This window comes from Coturnix japonica, unplaced genomic scaffold, assembly GCF_054131305.1.
Source record: "Coturnix japonica strain WE unplaced genomic scaffold, WE-NBRP24 Scf039, whole genome shotgun sequence".
NCBI classification, from domain to species: domain Eukaryota; kingdom Metazoa; phylum Chordata; class Aves; order Galliformes; family Phasianidae; genus Coturnix; species Coturnix japonica.
Window position 1 is genome coordinate 57,153 of NW_028188942.1, and position 21,597 is coordinate 78,749.

A 21,597-nucleotide genomic window follows, 5' to 3' on the forward strand; every position below is an offset into this window, starting at 1 on the left:
GCTGAGGCCGTGCAGATCATCGCTCTGGGCGGCAGCGCCGTGGCCAAATCGAAGAGCGTGGCCGCGCGTCCCCCCATGTCCGGCCGGTGCCGGGGGCTCCTGGCGGCCGCCAATAGAATTGATGGGTTTTGCCTCTTGAAGCTCCTCGGGACTGTGACGTTGTTCTCTTTTATCCGGCTGTGAAGGGATGTGGTGCTTCTGTTGGGCCCAAGCGCATCCTTTAGTGTTGGTCCCTCTGGGCTCTATGGTACCAAATAAATAGCCAGGTGTAGGGCAGTTCATTGGGTTCAGTGGTAGAGCTTAGGGCAAGATCCATCCCACTCATATGAGCCTTTCCTCCAGGCTGCATCAAGCACCACAAATAAAGCAACAAGAGCCTATTCCTGTCTGTATCTTCTTGCCAGCTGTGTGCTGATGCCGTAGCTTTTAAAGCCCTCTCACAATTGTGGGGGACCCGCATGGCTTTGTACTGCAAAGGGGGGGCCTTGATCGCTGCTTTAGGATCTAATCCACATGTGTTCCACCATCCCTGTATTTGTTGCCATTCTGTCTATACCAGTGCTTTACTATTTCTCCATTTCTTTTTTCCCCTCAGCGGATATGAAGATGACCCAGAAAAGCTTCAGCTTCACCCAAAGTTCAGTTTGCCCTTTGTTATGGTTTTGTAATTTGGTTGGTGTTAGTATTCCACATCAGAACACCATGCCTAATAATGAGAGTAAAGGGGACAAGTTTTTTTTCTGTGGACTGCCTTAAATGTTCATGTGGGGAGGGGCACCGGAGGGGAAGTGGGGAAGAGGATGGGGTTGCTGGCCCAGCTCCCTACGAGGAGACAACGCGGTCGGAGCTTCCCGCCTTCCACAGCTCCATCGGTGAGATTGGGGACTTGGTATTCTCTTTGTTGAAACTCTCTTGTTGTTGTTTAGTGTTATTAGGTTATTAAACTGCCGTTCATTCTCAGATCACCTTTTTCCTCCTTCATTATTTTTTAGACCCAATCACAATCTCCCTTGCCTTCCCCTTTCCCGAAACACACGTGGTTGGGCCGTGCCGTGCCGTGCCGCTAGAGAAAGGGAGGCACTTTTGCTCCTGCTCCCCTGGGTTTGTTCCCACTGTCCCGGAGTGAGCTCTAGAGAGGACTCCATGACACCCTTTGATTTTGTGTCTGCTGCAGATGGCACCAACGTAGTGAAGGTAAATCACAGCTGTACAGCCCAGGGACATGGAGACTGCTATAAGCACGGGGTGGGAAATGGGGTAGTGCCTCTCTTTGGTACGTGGGTTGTCCCACTGACTGTAAGCAGTTATAGAGTTGAGGGTTTTTCCCTGTGGGGTGTGGGAACAATTTCCATATATTAAAGAATCCCATCATTCTTTGCTTTGAGTGACAAAGTGTTCTTCCTTGTCAGCTCTTCAATGACACCATCAAGCTGGCAGTTACTTACAAACAGAATTCAGGAGATTTCATGGATGAGGTCATGCAAGAACTGGAGGTAAGAAAGGAGGAGGAGGAGTGCAGGGAGTGCAGCCTGAGGTGGTTAACAGCTCTCCCACTTGGAAAAAGCCTGTACTGAAGGGTGAAAACTCCACAGGAACTGGAAGATTTGCCTTATGCTGACAGCACAGGGTTTGTGTGCCGCTCATATCTAGGTGGGCAGGGGGAAGGTGGTGACCTTCTGAAGAGCTTGTGCTGCTTTAGCCTGAATTTGATAGAACTGTAGCAGTGTACCTGTCATGCTCTTCAGCGTGTTCTTGTCCTACTTCTTTGCAGAGCTTTGACCTGGAGAAGAAGAGTGTGAATTTGTCGGATCAAGAGGAGAGCTGCCCTGAAGAAAAGCCCCATCCTCCTAAGGGCCGCACTTGGGCTCCATCTTTTCTCTCTGCTCCAGTTGTCAGGGACTGCTCAGAGCTCACCTCTGCAGAGGAAAGCGATTTTTCTCATGCCCTGAGATCTCTGGTGATGGGGAGACAGGGCACGACCTCCCTTGGCTGGGCCCTGACTGCCTGGATGTCACAGTATCACAGAATTATTAAGGTTGGAAAGGACCTCGAAGATCATCCAGTCCAACCATCACCAATACTTCCCAGCTAAATCATATCCCTCAACAAAACATCCAAACATTTCTTGAACACTCCTGTAGTCAGTGACTCCACCACCTCCCTGGGCAGTGCATTGCAGTGCCTGGCCACCCTTTCTGAGAAGCCATATTTCCAAATGTGCTGCCTGAACCTCCCCTGCCGCAGCTTGAAACCATTCCCTCTAGTCCTATCAATAATGGCACAAGAGAAGAGGCCAACCCCCAGCTCACTGCAACCTCCCTTCAGTTAGTTATAGAGAGCAATGAGGTCTCCCCTGAGCCTCCTCTTCTCCAGGCTGAACAATCGCAGCTCCCGCAGCCTCTCCTCATATGGCCCCATTGTGCTCCAGACCCCTCACCAGCTTTGTAGCCCTTCTCTGAACACGTTCCAAAGCCTCAATATCTTTCTTGCAGTGAGGGGCCCAAAACTGGACACAGCACTCGAGGTGCGGCCGCTCCAGCGCCGAGTACAGGGGGACAATCACGTCTCTGCTCCTGCTGGCAGCACTGTTTCTATACAGGGCAGGATGCCCTGTATAACCAATACAGTTTATCCTAAGCATTCTTGCTCTCCTCCAAGTTATCAGCAGGAATGGGCCTTCCCATTAACCTGATTCCAAATTCTTTAATATTATCATATTTTTTCCATGACTTTTCACTCTTTCCTTGTTAACTGAAATGAAGTGAGGGCTACTGGTTGTTGCCCATCATCACATCCTTGATTTAAAAGTTCAATACATATGTCATTTTAGCAAGCCTTCCTGCCGGAAGTGCCATCTCTATTCCCTCTTTTTTTTGCTTAAGTAGCATAGTTTTAAGGATGATTATTGTCCACTGATACCATTGGGCTGGAACTGACACTGAAAAACATCAGTGCAAAGATCTTTATGATAGATTTCTTTTGTAACCACAACTAACAGATATTAGATAGGTCCCTTGGCTCATTTCATTTGGAAACACTATGGAGGAGTTACATGTAAATCATAATCAGTTTGACAAAAAGAGGTGAAAGAAAGGAATGATTATCACTGTGAAGGAAGAACCAGAAATCCAGGATGACCTGAAAAAAGGTCTGCAAACATTTCTAGGTTTTTCAAAAGCAATAAACTCCTTGGAGAAGCACAAACGTCAAAAAATTACTTTCTCACTTCCCCAAGAGGTGCACACACAAAACTTTCCAAATTCCAAGATACGTTACAAGTTACTTAAACCACCAATCTTCAAGCCATAACCAAATTATGTAGTTTTAACACATCCAAGGACTGATATCAATCACAATCCACAACCACAGCAAACAAAAGCATAGATGAAAAAAGACTTCTCAAAGTTGTTAACAGCAGTTTAACCGACTCCGACTGTCGTGGCTCTCTCATCAGCTGGTCTTGTTTCAGCTTCAGAGACTCCACTCAAGCCCAGGGCCCCCTGACCGGACCCCCAATTAACGACAAGAAGGAATGCCTCCCTTATCTTTGACCAATCCGTGACTTGGTCGCTCTTCTTCTCCCTTCCCCCTCCTCCCAGGTAGAGGCGGACGAGCAGCCCACCCTCTTGGGGAAGGGTTATGAAAACTAGGAACGCCTCCACCTCCGCCCCCGCTGATGTGGATTGGCTTCTATCTTGGTTACGCCTATCCACCCAGCCCCCCGGGGTGGAACCACACCCACAACCCATCCCATCTTGAGGAAGGGACCCATCCTCCCGCCCCTTCTCACTCCCCTTCCCCACCCCCAAGGATGGGCGAAGGAACGCAGGTTTCTTTGGATACGGTGATGGGGCCTCCGAGGAAGGCTTCTGCTGGTCAAGAGATAAGGAGGTGGAATGTGTGGAATGCTGCTGGACAGGGCCATCTGGTTGTTGTTCAGCTGGAGTGATGGCTGCGGTCGGGATGGCGCGCTCCACATTGTCTTTGTCTTTCAAATCCTCACATCTGCAAGAGAAAAAGCCTCCCGACCCAATTCCCAAAGCAGCCCCGACCTGAGCATCAGTCTTCCCTTCTTTCCAAGCCGCTTTCAGCGCCCCAAGCACCAACCCCCACGTTTTGAGCTCAGCATCTTTTTGCTCATTCATTGCGCGTTCACAGAGCGAAAAAGTTAAAGAGTCCCACTTATTGTGGTCCAAAATCTCCCGAGGAGAGGAAAGCTCTCTCTCCTTTTCTAGGCAAATAATGACGGCCGCGATGTCCTTCTTAGAAGGAACACGCTTGCCACCATGGTCTTTACAAAATTGAAGCAATACCTTTACGACTTGCTCCATAGTCGATCCGAGACGAAGAAGTTTGCTCGGCCCCGAAACCACGGTCCTACCGCCAGTAGCCTGCCGCCGACCTCACAGACTCTCTTTATCCGACGGGCATGCAGAGGATGTCCAACGCCTTGAATCCTAACGTCCTCACACGGGGCACCACTTGTTACCAGTGGTCCCTTTCACGCCAGGATTCAAGGGCTAAGCCTCCGCGAATCCGGCCTGGTCCAGCCGGGGCCCATTTAACTACACGTTCACACCAATATGGTGAATAGCTAAATGGCGTTTTATTGTGTGTGTTAGCGGTTTAAATAAGCCGCTATCTACTTCGTCTACACCCCTTCTACATATGCATAACTCCTTCTACATATGCATAACCGAGCAGGGGAGGGCCTATCGCGTTACATCCCGAGTGTTCGTGCACGCCTAATGCAACAATACCTGGTCCCTCAAAGGCCTGCCCAAGATCACAGTAACCAAAACCTTGATCCTGACACCATTACCTGAGCCAGTAATTTACCTGACCCATTCTCCCTCTTCATTTCTCAGCCCCCAGTCAGCAGTACAGAGAAGACTACTTGTGTTCCTGATCCCTTCAACATCTTCCCAAGGGATTCAAAGTCCCTTTTAATGTTCTGTAATTTCCTTTTTGCAGCCTCCTGGGACCCTACTTAAATGAGACCTTGAGTGGGTAGTAGCCTTCTATTTTATCAGAGGCAGTAGAGTCTTCTTAACATCTGTGACATGTGCCCCCAGATAACAGCAAACTGCTCTGGAGAGGTTATTTTTGGTGGCAAATTGGAGGCCTCAGTGCCTCCCAGCAAGGAGTCCCAATTACCAAGGCTCGTCAGCTGTTTTTGGTGGCACTTGTTTTAATAGGACTCCTTGGTTGGCCCTGCCCCGCATGCTTGTTGTATGCAGTGGAAGCAGGGACAGGTAGCTGGGAAGGGGCCAGGGATGCTGTCTGGACATGCATGGGATCAGGAAGGCTGAGGCACAGATGGAACTGAACTTGGCGAGGGATGTAAAAATAACCAGAAGGGAGCCTACAGGTGCACTGGGCAGAAGTGACAGACCTGGGAGAGTGCACTCCCTCTGATAAATGAGAGGCTTTAACCAACATGGAGAAGCACAAGGTACTCTATGAGTGCTTTGCTGTCTGGATTCTGCTGGAGATATTCTTCCACCTGGCTGCTGTCTTGTACCAGCTGGAGAGAGCACAAAGGGCCACCAGAAGTTATCTCATAAAGGAATGGCCAACCTGCAGAAAAGGCTCCAAAGATCCCCCTCCCAAGCACGGCCAGGTTTACAACAGAGACTTTACCCTCGGCTTCCTGTTAATGAATCACCACCAAAGACCTGAAAGTGGTTCAGCGCACCCATTAAAATCACAACCCTCCACACTTATTTCAAGCATATACCCCTTAATTTCTATGATGACAAACCTTATGACATATAGTAGCTGTTTGCCCCACTGCTTCAAGTACCCAGGAGGAAAAGGACACAAATGCATGCTGGCCACTTGTCTGATCTCAGGGCAGACTGAAGGCACCAGGAGAGATGGAAGTGAGCAGAGGAGGGCTGTAGCAAGTCATAGAGGCAAGGAATGAGGTGGAAAGCAAGTCAAGAAGGCCAACAGAATAAAACAAAGATGTACCAGATATGAAAGTTTATTAAATACCAAGTAGGAACATAAATATCTGGAATTAAATATAGCATATTAGTGTCACAACATACATTCATATAAAAAGGTGCAGTACCAATTGGACAGAAGGTTGCAATATTAATTTTCCTTCTTCCCACTATGAACTGCTTCAGGTTCATCATGTGTTCATCTACCAACTGTGAGCGTCTTAAGATGAGTCAAATTCTAACACAAAATCCAACAAGGATATCAAGTCAGAAATATCAAAAAGGCCACATTAAAGCTTTCTTGGCACTGCTACACACGCACAGTATTTTTAAACCCAAGGTGCGTGAAAGTGACAGCAATGTAAAGTGCATTCTTCTCCAGCTTAATCACTGCTAAAACTTCCACTTAACCAGCAGAAATATTCACAGCATCAGGACGGAAACAGCTGGCAGGAATCCAATCAAAATCTCCTATGCGTTAAAATAACACTGGAGACTCTACCACAAACAGTGGAAGGGTTAAATAGAACCAAAGGAATGCTTCTGGTAAAACCTTCAACAAAAAACGTGGAGCAAAATAACGTGTCAAAAACATTTTGACAGTTCCGTCAAGTTCAAGAACCAACCTTATTCAGTCTGATAGTAAGAAAAAATAGATATGGTTCTTATCCTGAGTGCAAAATAAACTGGCTACCCCTTGGTGACCAACAGGTAAGTGCAGAGTGTCAACCTATTTAATACATTTAAAATTTATATTCAAACCGCAGTAAAGATGTTTCCACACTAAACTGCAGGATGGGAAGTCACAGACCTCCTATGTAAACAAATGATCTCCAGTACTTTTCCCTTTACATTTTAAATAAAAATATATTTAGATTAGGTAATTTTGGTTTAAAACATCCCGGTACTCCTGTACCACTCTGCAAAAGGGGATCCTGGTCAACATTGAGATTTTTTGAAGATCCATAAGTAGATTTCATTGGAGAAGCTCTAGCAGTTTCAAGCTCAGCGGTGGCTGGAAAGAAAAGAAACAAGATTGACGATGTTACTGTTACAGTAGATTGAGTCAAATCAGTCACTGTAAAAACATTACTGATAACTGATCAGGCTACGCTCTACAGAGATATTTAAAAACTTCCAAGGAAAACACAAATCAAAAAGGAAGGCATAAAGGAAGAAACATTTTTTCACATTCAATGATCAGCCAATACAATTTTTAAAGCTAGTTAAAGAAATTCCAGGTTTTAGAAACACAGAATGGTTTGGGCTGGAAGGGACCTTTTAAGATCACCCAGTTCCAATCTCCCTTCGATAGGCAGGGACAGCTCCCTCTAGACCACGTTCCTCAGAGCCCCATCCGGACTGGCTCTGAATGCCTGCAAGATGGGGGCTATGCACAACATCTCTAAGCAACCTGTTCCAGAGTCTCACCACCCTTACATTAGGAAGTAAAGAGTTTCTTCCTAATATCTAGTCTAAATCTACCTACTTTCAAGTTTACAGCCATTTCTCCGCATCCTGTTATTACATGCCCATATATATATATGAAAGTTTCAGCCTTAACATTAACTGCCAGGGATGTCTTAACTTTCCCTGGCTAAACCCTCTTTCGTTCATGGAAACACATCTTCGATGGAAGCAGAAAAGGATTTTCAGTACTTCCATCCATCAGCCTTTTCCAGACAAGATCCCCAGACCAAGCAAATACTACGGCTCCTACTACACATGTAATTATGTTTGAATATGCAAATGGCACATGGCAATGGGTTTCTGTCTATTCAGGGAAATTGGAAGAGCTGTGAAGCAACAGCTGGATTCTCAAGGGCTCCCTGCTTCAAAATAACTCTAGGAACAGCAGCAGTGACTCTGGCAGAATGCTAATTGTGTAAAGCAGCTTCCACAGCAGTGGTAAAGGAAGGTATTTTCTCTCTAGGTCAAATCCAGTGTCTGGTTGCAAGAGTATGTACAAAATATGAGATGTTTCAGTAGTTTCCAAGGTCAACTGTGAAGCCAATTTTCTCTCCCAGAAATATAACTTTTCCATACCTACTGAAAAGAATATTACAAGTCTCTAGAAATTAACATGACCCAAACAAACAAAAAAAAAAAAAAAAACCAAAAAAAAGAAAACAAACAAACAAACAAAAAAAAAAAAACAAAAAAAACCCCACCAAAAAACCCAAAAAGAAACAACAAGAACTTGCCTATGTTCTTAATTTGTCATCTTCATTCACTATTTCAGAATACCTGTTCTTCATTTCTCCCTGGAAATTAAATTGGGAGTCTCTTTCTTTGGCTTCATGCATCTTTAGTTTTTTCACAGCTTTCTTCAGAAGCCTCTTGAACCTGCACAACAAATCAGTCAAGAAAATAAGCAAAGCAACTAGGTATCTATTTGTCACGCTTGTACAAGAAAAGCATAGCTATGGCTTGCTTCATTTTTAACATGCTCAACAGGCCAAAAGTTAATAAGAAAAAACAGCATTTCAATGCAATAGATCACCTAGAGGTTCCAAATTTCACCTCAACAGAGGAAAAAAAGACTTCCCTCCCAGAAGTGCAAGGCAGCCTACATTTGCTCTTCTTATGGCAGCTACAGAAAATCATAGGCTCATGTACCAGAACTGTCTTGCAAGAACTGATGTGAGATCTGAATTTGTTCAGAGTTAAACACACCTACTTTTACATTCAAGTTCCTTAAAGCCTGACTTCTAACCTACATGAGCTCTCTTTCAAGTACTAGTGAACCATACCTGTCACATTCCTTCTGCAGTTCAGTTTCAATTCTATCGGCTTCTTCACCTGCTTTCTTTCATTCTCACACTTTCAAAAAACAAACAAACAAAAATACATGATACACTCAGCACAGGACAGTACACATAGCAACTGCAGATAGCACATATCCATCCCTTTGCCACATTCAGCAGAACACTGAGGCACAGGATTCTTGTAAACATTTAAATCACTTCAGGCTTCACACAAGCGGGCCAAGACCTAGGGATACCAATTAACGCCCCTGCTGAAGCAAATGCTCCTCTGCCCCCTTATTGGGCTTCGTCCCAAATAGCTGGAAAAAAGATGCTAGAGAACAGCTTCCGCAGTTCCTCTGCTAATAGGTCAGCTTGCACAGGTAGCCACAGCCCTGGAGAACACTGCACACTCTACAGCATTCATTCCAATGACCAGCAGGCTCTTGTGGAAGAGTCTGCTTTTCTGGAATTCACCAGTGTCTTCTCAGTCATTACTTATTTGTGTATATCTTATTTGTGGGTGTTTACTAATTTAGTTGCTGTTCCTTGTGGTGTTTTTTCAGACAAACCACAGGAGAGCTGGCAACTAGTTCTGTAGTTTGCATTTGCACCTTATTTATTCTGCAAGGGTTTTAAGCTCCTGTTATTCTGAAAACATGCAGCAGTTCCTCCATACACTGCACTGAAAATAAGGGGTGTTTTAATCCTGCTTGTAAATCAAGGGGTCAGACAATAACCAGAAGGAAATCAAATAAAGAACACAGGAACTGCTGCGTTGCTCCATGTGCTCAACTGGTATCAAACCACACCATCTTTCTGATAGCACATGTCATGGTTTAATAAATTTGTAATTTTGCTATCAGTATTCCACATCATAACATCATATAAAGCATGAATAATTTTACTGAATCTGCAACTTACAGAAGAAGACTACATCTCCCAGAGAGCAACATGGTCAGAGATAGATGGGTCACGGGACCTGGACACTTTAATAACTCTGTCGCAGGCTAGACTGAGGTCTTTCGAGTTCTGGCGTTCAGGGGAGTGTGTGGGAGCCTTCACCGTTTTGCCTAGATTCACAGTAGGCCTCTCGGTTACGGGACTCATTCTCTCTCCTATTTTGCTTGATTCGTTAGCTCAATTTTCAATTATATTGTATTATATTGTGTTATCCTGTATTTCAATATAGTAATTTAGTAAATAAGTGTGCCTCCTTAGATGGTTGCCGCTGTTTTCTTTTCCTAATTAACTTTTTTCCTTTCTGCCTTGGGCCCCTGTGGGGCCCATGGCCCCTGTCATGGACACAGGTGGATTTTTAGTTTAAACCGTGACAGCACAACTCTGAGATATACTCTTGGCTTTTATTCAATTCCTTCATGACTCCCAAATCACAATAGTACTCAGGGCCTGACTAGCAGGGATATAAAATCAGAGTATGTGAGAACTCAAGAAAATGTCAGCATTGCTCTGGGTATTGGCTAGGTGTTAGGGACTGTTTTCTGGGCTCACTTCTTCTAAAAGCTCAGCATTTTCCCTACTCAGTTTAGCAATATGGTCTTCAAGGTGGGCTCTCGACTTTCGATCTTCCTCGCACGTCATGCGTGAGCCTCTGGATGTCATAGCCAACATATTCTGATTTTGTATCTATGGAAACAACAATGACAAAGGGAATGCCAAGATAACCAGAGAAACAACACTGCACATAAACTGCATTACAAACCAGTAACTCAAATGGAGGCAGGGCTAAGCTCTCACCACTAAGGATCTATAGTGAATGTTACACTGAGTTTATAAAAGATGGCTTGAGAAGCACCGTCAAGAATAGCACTTAATGCTAGTGGAAAAAGTGAATGCTCTCTATACAATAAAATGAGGTTACATTGTTTGGAGATAAGAAGACACACATACAACATTAACCCACAGTTTTCTTCATAAAATTCTCCAGATTTCATAATGATACAAAAATGACTACATTTATAACTGTGCCCACCACTTAAAATTCCCTACACTCACTGACTGTGAAATAACTGCAGATCTCCTCAGAGCAAGAAAATGTTTTCAGAACAGCAATGTTACTTATCCTTTTACACAAAGGAGCAAAGATTTGCATCACAGATGCATTTGTGTGTAAACAAGTTTGCTTTTTCAGTTCTCTTTGTAAAGAATGAAAGTTGCCTACATGCTTTGAATAGCACATTTTAAGAAAAAATGAGACATCCCTGGCCTACAGAAGGACATAAAAACCTGACCTTAAAGGCTTATACAACAAACTCATAAAACTTCCTCGTGTGTCTTTACAGGATATGTTAAATGTCGGTTCTCCGTATGTGACAATGTATGGGTAAAATACAGAAGTGTTAAAAATGCTAAAAACCTTCTAATTGGTATATCACCAAAAGAAGATGACAGAAAAGGAACCTGGAAAAGAACTCAGACTTTTCTGGTGCAGATAATCAACAGCTTTTCCCTTCCACTTCCCTTCCACTAGATCCTTCTTATTCTCCCTATAGCAGCTTAATTTTCCAACAGCAAACTAATTAAAGAATATTCCAAGGTTACACAAGATGCTAAGCCATGCATGTGCACCAGCTGCTTCCCAGCTGCCTGCCACTGACTGCACAGCATTACTTCACCTAGTTGTTCCTTCCTTACCTCAGCCCCCTGCGGGGCAGTAAAGTACTAACACATATTCACAAATGGAAAAAGAACCTAATGAGCTCAGGTGGAAACTATGACAAAGCTCTGAAGATAAAATACATTTCTCACATCCAGGTTTCCCCTCCCAGATCTGAACCACACATCTCCCCCCTGCTGACATTGTCCATCCTATCCATCAAAAGAATCATGCTGATTAACACAAACATTTTCATACTACTGCAAAGATAGAAATGGCAACAGTGAAAGGTGGAGATTTACAACCTTTACTCTTGAAGGTGTCTTGCCCTGAAACCAATTTTGTCAGTTTATTTGTACTTTACAGCACACCCAATCTTTCCAATCAATTACCCGCACACAAGAAATAAAAAGACTAAACCAGTTCTTTGCAGAAGTCATTGAGATACCTGCTGATGTTGATATTTTTCTACAGCAGTCTGTACTGTACGTAATCCGGTTATCAAGTCCTCTAGATGACTGTGAACCTGAGAAAGCATCAAAAGAAGGAAGACGACGCTGCCTTTCTAGACCGAAGTTCACATTTCATTATCAAAAATAAAATTTACACATATCTTTCTGCAGCGTTTGAGGCACGGACTCAGATGTGAACGATCCAAATTGTTTATTACAAGTTCTCACATCCCTTATATACCTTCACAAGTTGTTATTTTCTAACTTTCCCATCCGCCCTTACAACTTTCCCAAACACCTTTGCATGTCAACAAAGCATTCTACAAAACACTTTTCAACTGTCCATGCAGGCACATATCCAATCAGAGCTGTGAGACTCTTCTTCTCCTTGCAGAGGTGTCCTTGGTTCTCATGCTGTTGATCTTGCTCCACAGCTGCTGCTCTGAACAGCTTTTCTTGTATTCCCACAAGCACCAGAGCTGCCACCGCCCTCAGGCACCCTGGCCATCCCTTACTCACTTCCTTGGCAATTTGCAGCTCAGGGGTTTGGCAGATGACTTCTTTCCTGGCAGTCCTTAAGGTTCAAAGTCCAGCTGTAATCTCATATCCCAAATATGTCACTTGCTGTTGAGTTATTTGTGCTTTCTTTAAACCAAGAAACTCAGCAAACTCTCAGTCTATTGTACACAGTCCTTTTGTTGCTGTGGCAGCCACGTGCTGCAGTAAAGTTCCACCCTAGAATAGAGGATCCCAGATCTCAGGCTCATGAGTTGACCATCATTAAGCTGTTCTCACAACCTTGGGTAACACTGTCCAGGTTAACTGAGACTCTTCTCCCCATATCAGGGCTTTCCTATTCAAAGGCAAATAACCTTGGGCTTCCTTTGGCCAAACCAGGCAGAAGAGACATCCCTCAAATCCAGAAGGTAAACTCCATCTTTTCATTCCTTAACTTGGTTAATAAAGTGCATGGATTTGCCACCACTGAGTGTATCCATTCAACTATTCTAGTACTTGCCCTCAAGTCTTGTACCAAACTACAGCACTTGCTATCAAAATTGGAATCCAAACTCCAAAAAGTTACCTATTATTTCTTTTATCCTTCTACAGTCCCATAGCCTCAAAGGGCACCGCTTTACCCTGACTAGGCAAACTCTTGCTTTTAACTTCTATTTAGGGCTTCATTTTTGGCCCTGATGCCCACACCACTATGTGTATCATATTTGAGATCTCTGTAACTCCTGGGGGTACAACATTGTTTTGCCCAGTTTGTGTTAAAGCCAGAGTTACAGTTTTTAATCAGTCAATATCGTTGCACTCTTAGCTCCAGTTTTATTCAATTTCTTGCCAGAGTAACCCAGCAGGTACAAGAATTTCTGTATTCCTGCTTGTTTTCTTAGCTTATGTTTAATTAATCCAAAAAAGGAAACCTTTTCTCGTTGGGCAGTAGCATCTACTACTGTTACAAAACCATCTATGGGTAGTAAGAAGCACCCATATCCACCAGAAAACGAACCTCAATATCCTGCTTTCCTAAATGCAATTTCCCACTGCAGTTTGCACACTGCTTTCCTTCCAGTGAGGTCACCCCCAAGTACATTGCCCGGTGCAAGTCAAGGGTAGGTATGGCCAGCCATACGGACCACAAACCCACACAGAACCACAAGGTATCGCTGCACAGAAGACTTATTAGGACCCTTAGACAAGGATCTGGGGAAAGTCGTATTCTTACAGCAGCTTCTGGGTAAAGCTCCTACCCACAGCTCGGTTCCATTGCAAGAGTTCTGTTCAACACAGAATGTCCTCTGGTGCTGTACCGGAGATTGCCTCTTGCTGGGACATACTCGTGGGGGAGAGGAGTGAAAGGAACGCCAGGACAGCAAGGTAGAGATGCCTGAGCACAGGGGTGTGCGAATGTCCCCAGCGAAGGAAGCAAAGAGAGCCGGCAGAAAGCGATGCTTCATTAGCGTAACACAAACACCCATCCCTTCCCCCCCTTCCCCCCTCCCCCGGGTGCAGATGTGCCATGAGAACGAGCTGTGAAACTGCCGAGCGCCTGGCAGCCGGCTCGGGGCGTGCTCGCTGCGGGAATTCCTGCCTTCCTGAGCCTGTGCGGAAGAGGCGAGAGCCTGGCTGGAAGCCATCCGGGCAGCACCGCGGTGGCAGGAGGTGCACCAAGGCCGTCCTGCGGCCAGCTCCGGGCTGAGGGCACTCGGCGTCCTCTGCTCTACGCGACTCTGAGGAGCCCGGCTACCTGCACCAGAGCTGGGAGCAGCCTGCTCCGCACCCAAGGTAGGTGCCCTTCGTGGCTCGTGCAGAGGAGCGCACGCTTCCTGCCCCCTGCCAGCAGCACCGGGAGAGGAGCGGGGAGCGGCCCCAGACGGGGCGGAACCCGCACTGCCGTATCCCAGGCGGGACCCTGGTCCCGGCTCCAGCTCCCGCTCAGCGCAGCAGGTTTGCTGGCCCAGACGGGCTGCAACCAGGGCAGCAGTTCATGCAGCCCGGGCTGGGCTCCGAGGGGCATGGGAACGGGCTGGGAGCTGGGACAGTGAGGAAGGGAGCAGAGGAGGTCAGCGTGCTCTGCTGCCCGGTTGGATCTCTGTAACACAGCGCAGCTGGGGCTGCAGTTCTTCCTCTGGGCCATGGGAGACACGAGACGGCCTCGCTCTGCAGCTCTGCACACGTGGATTGATGGAAGCTTTAAACCCCCCGATGCCTCCTTTGGAGTGTCTTAATGTGAAGCCTCCAAGTGGAAATTTGCACTCGCCCTGCTCCTCCTCCCCGGCAGCCCCCAGCTTCTCTTCGGGGACCCTGCAGGCAACACGTGCCTCTGGCGACCCTTGAAATGGCGTTACCTTTTGTTTGCTGAGCGCTTGCCTGATGGCTCAGCTGGGGTTGTGCAAACCCCTGGCAAGGCTTTTGTTCAGGCTGTCCCGGCAGCTGCAGATGCCTTGAGCACACAGCTGCAGGCCCTGAGCACGTTCAGCATCTGCAGCAGCTCCGGCACTGGGCTCTGGAACAGACGATGAGAAGCTGGCAGCCTGTGGGCTGACTGCATCGGCTGGTGGTGGCTGTGACCGTCACAGGCTGGTTTGGCTGCAGTGCTGTCAGATACTCTCTCTTCTCAGGAGATGGAAAAATAATCTCCATGTGGTTGGATGTTTTGTTGATTTATTGTTGTGTTTAAGTAAGCCATCCTATTTATTTGAGAAGTGTGAACCATCCAGTTGACTCCTCGCCGTTTTGCACTTCCTTACCCGAGGAATGTGAGCCATCACCACTTTTAGGTAACATCAGCAGTAGGTGGTTTTGAGAACTACATCAGTCACCTTTACAGAGTACTTTTCCCAACCCTTTTCTGAGGGCTTGCTTGATTTCAGCAAGCCCAGGGCTACTTCCACTCCTGAGAGGATGTATGGACATCTGCCAGAGGATTTAATCCATTTGCCACCAGGTGTTCCCTCATGGATCTGTGGAGGTGGTGCTCCAGCAGGCTGCTCTGCTGGCAGCTGACATCTGTGCTGAGGCTTGCTGTGATTGTGTGCTGGGGGCTGCATTCACGGTGTTCTTCCATGAACCAGGTGCTTTTCTGCACCTCCTGCTGGATGGTTGGATGGCCATACCATTTTCTAACAGTATTTCTGCATCTCTTTCCTGGGTAGCCGTCCCCTTTAGGCGTGCTTGCAGTCAATCAAAAGATCCCCCAGTTGGCACAGGCTGTCCTTGTTGTATGTCCTCAACTTCCTTCACCACTCAGACCTCCAATGAAACTCCCCTTTCCCATTCCTCCTGTATCACTCTTCAGTTTCCTTAACTGCAGCTAGGGCAGGCAATAAGCCGTCATTCTGCTGCCTCTGTTTGCCTTAACTGTGTAGAGGCAGTGCCTTTAATTAGTGCTATGGGTGCAGTTTTGCATCTGTTTGGAGCCAAACCCTACAGGTGGAGGATGTGTGGCCTAAAGGATTGTAGGCGACTTGGGGAGGTCTTCGTTTATTGTGTGAATAAGCATTACCTGCACAACTTGCACCACGTAGTGCAGCAGAAATATTGTGGAATATCAGTCGCTTTTGATTCTGGGAGGACCGGTGCAGTTCTCCTTTGCTTCATCTGTCACTTCCAAACCCGACACGATGCTGATAACACCTTTCCCATTTTGCATCCTATTACTGCCCCCAGTGACCTCTGCTTTCCGCTCATCTACAGCAGTTGCCACGAGAACATTCACAGAAGAATTTGGGACGCGCTTCATGTCTCTTGTCATCGGTTTGTTTCCCTTCTTGCCATCCTGCAGACTTTGCCCATTGGTCACAAGTGGATCCAAACACAGCATACACTCCTAAGGGAGAAGCAGGACTATATTGGTTGATATAATAGGGATATGCTGTAGTGGTTTAACAGTGACACAACAGGATCGGAGGTGGCTGGATACACTTGGTTATTTACTGCATGGAGGGTAGGGTTACGCACACACCTACAGGAGGCCCTCCCATTGAGTCACGAGGCTCAGAGTAGTTCCCTTTTTTTTCTCATGTCTTCAGTCCACAGAGGTAAGGAGCTAGGATGTGCCTGGATCCTCTCCTAGTCCCAAGCTTGGTCAAGGCTTTGTGTGGAAGGAATCATAGGTGCACAGTCCCTCTAAGACAGAACCTTAGAGAATACATGAAAGCTCCAAAGTAACTACGGGTTTCTTACAGAAGATCTGTATTGAGAAGGAGTCTTGATGTCAAACTGCAAGGGATCTCTGTGCAGGTGTGAGCTGCAGAAACAGCCCTGCTCGAGGGCAGGTCCTGTGGTGCAGCCCGCTGCTGTGCAGCAGAGCTGGAGGGGCACTTGGTCTGCTCCCTCTTTTGGGGTAAGATGACTGCCTCCTTGCCGTGCTGTGTCTTAAGTCCCCTCTCAGTCTCAGCTGTTGAACTAAGTGTCAGCTACCAGTTGTTTCAGCCTCCCAGTCTGAGACAGCTTTGTGACGGTTCATCTCTTTGAGCCAGATTGTTTCCTGTGCTGCAGCTCATTGTCTTCCTCTGCAAGGCCAGGCAGTGCCCTGCAGAAGGGCTGAGCTGGGACTGGGACTGCTGCATTCCCTCACAGCTCCCCTGCCATTTCTCTTTTCTCTGCAGGCTCCAGTTCAACTTCTGCCTTCCAGCCGTGATCATCCCAGCCTGCAGGAGAGCAGCAAATGGCTGCAGCACATCCAGTTGAGGTAGGGGTTGGGGAAGCAGGCAGGAGAGGCCAAGGGGCCAGGGATGTGAATGCAGGGGTAGAGGGAGGTGCCCTCAGTCAGCGTGTGTGTGCTGGGGACAGAAAAGCAGCTGGGGTGTGAGGTTCTGTCCTGTGCGAGCTGCTTGCCTGGGCCTCGGCTGTTCCCAGCAAGGAGCCTCTTTGCTTGCAGGAGCCCGTGAGCTTTGAGGAGGTGGCCGTGTATTTCAGCAGGGAGGAGTGGGCGCTGCTGGACCCTGTGCAACGAGAGCTCTACCGGGACGTGATGTTGGAGACATACCAGTGTGTGGCCTCGCTGGGTGAGAGCTTGTCTGCCTTTCCTCCTCGTTAGGGCACCTTTGGCTATGCAGAATGAGCCTCTGCAAGCCGGGTCTTGAATAAACACCATGCAGCTACATATTGACTTACACCACAGTGCCAGCAAGAAAGGAGATACTGAAAAGCATGAGTTTCAGAAGGGATTAGTATGCACGGCACTCTGATCAAAGCCACAGAGTCAGTGCTGGCAAGCAGGCATCAGCCAGGAGGGAGAAAACCAGCCCTTGTGTTGTGTGTTGCTTGGTGCCACCAGCTCCAGCTCACAGATTACTTCCTGGTTACTGCTATGGAATTGAGGATTTTCCATGCAATTGCCATCAACATTTTGATGCCTTGACCACTGGTAGACTGTAAGAAAACAAATAAGCTGTTGTAAAGTTAATTTGAAAGAAAAAATATCCCTTCACAATGTTCAGAGATGTCAAAACATTCTTTGCTCCAAGGGAAGCTGTAGGCACAGTGTCATTTAGACCTAAATGGTGGTTTCTCCTTGGGGAGGGGCACAGAGTGGAACTGTTGAACAGGCACTGTGCCAGCATGAGGGAAATGCTCTCTTGTTCCCTGTTTCTCTCCCTGAAGCTCCATTTCCAGGCCCCAAGCCCGTGGTGATCTCCCTGCTTGAAAGAGGGGAAGACCCCTGGATCCCAGGTGTGCATAGCCCTGAGGCCATGCCAGGAGACCTCAGCCCAGGTGAGGTGGTGGAGGGAAGGGGAATGTTGGGGCTGTAAGAGCCTTCTCTGCCTGTGTTTTATTTTGGGCACCGTGTGCTATTGCTGCATTTCCTCTGTCATCCAGCAGCTGATGGGATCAGAAATACAAAGGAGGTTCCGCAGAGAAATTGTGTAGCGGAAATGCAGCGGAATTGCATCTCTGAGGAAGAAATCAGAAGGGATGTCCAGGAAGTCCTGCAGCAAGGTCAGGGTGAGCACATCAAGAAGCCCCTGGGAAAGCATCTGGGAATGACACTGAGGAACCCAGTGGACTTCAACATAGGTCCAAAGCAGCCTGAGGAAACCAGGAGCAAGGATGTGTGCCAGATGAAAAAGCAGAATCCATGCAGTGAGAAAAGCTTTAAACTGGATTCCAGCATCACTAGCCACCAGTGCACGCACTCAGCAAAGAAGCATTATGAGTTCTGTGATTCTGCAGAGAGCATGAAATGGAGACTCCACCCCACTGGCAAGCAGTGCATGTACATAGGAGAGAGAGCCTTTGAGTGCTCTGACTGTGGAAAGACTTTTACGGACAGTGGGAGCCTCACTTCCCACCAGTGTATCCACAGAAGAGAGAGACTGTACAAGTGCCTTGAGTGTGGGAAGAGCTTGAAAGGTATTTCTAAACTCAAAATACACCAACGTGTCCACACAGGAGAGCAACCATGTAAGTGCCCTGAGTGTGGGAAGAGCTTTAAGGATAGTTCTAACCTCAAAATACACCAACGTGTCCACACAGGAGAGAGACCATTTAAGTGCACTGAGTGTGGGAAGAGCTTCAAAAAGAGTTCCAGCCTCACTGTCCACCATCACATTCACACAGGAGAGAGACCCTGCAAGTGCTCTGAGTGTGGGAAGAACTTCAGTAGCATCTCTGAACTGAAAATGCACCAGCGTGTCCACACAGGAGAGAGACCATATAAGTGCTCTGAGTGTGAGAAGACCTTCACAAGCAGTTCTGATTTGAAGCTCCACCAGTGCATCCACACAGGAGAGAGACCATATAAGTGCTCTGAGTGTGGGAAGAGCTTCATAAGCAGTTTTAATTTGAAGCGCCACCAGAGCATCCACACAGGAGAGAGACCCTGCAAGTGCTCTGAGTGTGGGAAGAGCTTCAGAAGCAGCTCTAAACTGAAGGTGCACCAGCACATCCACACAGGAGAGAGACCATATAAGTGCTCTGAGTGTGGGAAGAGCTTCATAAGCAGTTCTGATTTGAAGCTCCACCAGCGCATCCACACAGGAGAGAAACCCTGCAAGTGCTCTGAGTGTGGGAAGAGCTTCAGAAGCAGCTCTGAACTGAAGATGCACCAGCGTGTCCACACAGGAGAGAAACCCTATAAGTGTCCTGAGTGTGGTAAGAGCTTCAAAAGGCGTTCTGAATTGAAGATGCACCAGTGCATGCACACAGGAGAGCGACCCTATAAGTGTCCTGAGTGTGGGAAGAGCTTTAAAAGGCGTTCTGAGCTGACGCTGCATCAGAGCATCCACAGGAAAAAGAGACCCTGTGAGTGTCCTGAGTGTGGTAAGAGCTTCAAAGGGAGTTCTGAATTGAAGCTGCACCAGCATATGCACACAGGAGAGAGACCATAGCTTCTGTTGGACATTTTAGAACATTTTGGCCAGGCCTGCATGCAGGGAGATGCCTGGGTACTTGTCTTTTCTCTCCCTCAGAGAATCCCATCTGCTGTGTTACCAGAATGTCTGCACCAGTGAGCTGAAATGGCAGGAATCCTTGAGTGTGAGAAGGGCTTTGTGCCGAGCAGAGAGCTCCTCACACTCCCAGAAGAACTTCATGCAAAGCTCAGTCCTCATTAAACATTGCAGTCCACAGGACAGGTAGCTACTAGGAGTGCATCTCCTGCAGGAAGAGTTTCTCTCAGGGCTGGTGCCTCATTTCTCATGGGAAAACCCCCAGCAGGAGAGACTCTCAGGATGCTGGAGAGCCCAGGGATGAGGGAGACCAATGCTTCTCCCCATGCAGGAAGAGTTTGCAAAGGAGACGGCATCACCGACACCCTCTGCAGAAGGGACTTAACCCAGGAGCTTCAGATGGCCTTTCCTTGCTGCCCAAAGCACTTCTCTCACCATGCCCACTTTCCACTTCTACTCTTCCCACCAGCTGCTTTTTGATGCTGTTTCCTAGTGGAGATGTGGTTGTGTAGGGATCTGCTGTGTGTCTGTGTGCATGTGTTGCTCTCAGTCATTTCTGAGCGCACTCATGCATCCCAGAGAAGGGTCAGGAGAGCAGTAAGGTGGCTCTTGGAGGTTTTCTGAGAATCTTCTGTAGTGGAAAGAGAAGGGGGTGGATAAAGTAGCTGAGTTGTTCTGGAGCTTTCTTCACTGTAGTCTTGTTTTTGCTCTTAAAATAAATGTCAGCATGTGGAATGAGGAGAGGGAAAGGTGCAAGCAGGGTTTCGTTTTGGTGCCCTCTCCAGCCCACTGCTTGCTTCTGGACAAGGCATTTCCTTTCTTAATAGGGGAGATGCTCCAGGCCCTTCACCATCTTTGTGGCCCTCCACTGGGCTCTTTCCAAGAGATCCCTGTCTTTTTTGTACTGGGGAGCCCAGAACTGGACACAATATTCCAGATGAGACATTAATAGGGCAGAGTAGAGGGGGAGGATCACCTCCTTCGACCTGCTGGACACGCTCTTTTTAATGCACCCCAGGATGCCATTGGCCTTCTTGGCTACAAGGGCACACTGCTGGCTCATGGCCAATCTGTTGTCCACCAGGACGCCCAGGTCCCTCTCAGCAGAGCTCCTCTCCAGCAGGTCTTCCCCCAGCCTGTACCGGTGCATGTAATTATTCCTCCCTAGGTGCAAGACTCTACACTTGCTTTTGCTAAACCTCATCCGGTTTCTTACTGCCCAGCTCTCCAGCCTGTCCAGGTCTCACTGAATGGCAGCACAGCCTTCAGGCGTGTCAGCCAATCCTCCCAACTTCGTGTCATCACAAATTTTCTGAGGGTGGTCACTATCCCCTCATCAAGGTCGCTGATGATGTTTAACAAGACCAGACCCAGTACAGACCCCAGGGGGACGCTGCTAGTTACACGCCTCCAGCCAGACACCGCACCGGCAACGACAACCCTCTGCACTCTGCCAGTCAGCCAATTCTCAACCCACTTCACCGTCCACTCATCTATCCCATACTTCCTCAGCTTTATAAGGATGTCATGGGGGACAGTATCAAAAGCCTTACTGAAATCAAGGTAGACTACATCTACTGCTCTCCCCCTGTCCACCCAGCTAGTGACATCTTCATAAAAGGCGACCAGGTTGGTCGAGCACGACCTCCCCTTGGTGAACCCATGCTGAGTACTCCTGATAGCCTCCATATCACCCAGTTATCTGGAGATGGCATCTAGAACAAGCTGTTCCATCACCTTCCCTGGGACAGAGGTGAGGCTGACCGGCCTATAATTACCCGGGTCTTCCTTCTTGCCCTTTTTAAAGACTGAAGTGATATTGGCCATCCTCCAGTCTTCAGGCACCTCCCCAGTTCTCCAAGATCTCTGATAGATTACAGAGAGCAGCTCAGCAAAGATCTCTGCCAGCTCTCTCAGCACCCGCAGATG

At 47.4% G+C, this 21,597-nt stretch overlaps 1 protein-coding gene and 1 long non-coding RNA gene across 2 annotated transcripts; both read left to right on the top strand.

Annotated features, from left to right (window-relative positions):
- Positions 1-13,987: 13,987 nt before the first annotated feature.
- Positions 13,988-17,522, top strand: LOC146753111 (uncharacterized). Its single transcript, XR_014940211.1, has 3 exons — positions 13,988-14,059; positions 16,885-16,967; positions 17,157-17,522. It is a non-coding gene; the product is annotated as an uncharacterized LOC146753111 (long non-coding RNA).
- A 934-nt stretch (positions 17,523-18,456) lies between these two features.
- Positions 18,457-20,209, top strand: LOC146753112 (uncharacterized). Its single transcript, XM_085530793.1, has one exon. The coding sequence runs from the start codon at positions 18,457-18,459 to the stop codon at positions 19,606-19,608; it is 1,152 nt and encodes a 383-aa protein (XP_085386919.1). The 3' UTR covers positions 19,609-20,209.
- Positions 20,210-21,597: the final 1,388 nt, after the last annotated feature.

Coding starts and splice junctions, on each gene's coding strand:
- LOC146753112 (XM_085530793.1), top strand. CDS start 18,457: ATGAAATGGAGACTCCACCCCACTGGCAAGCAGTGCATGTACATAGGA.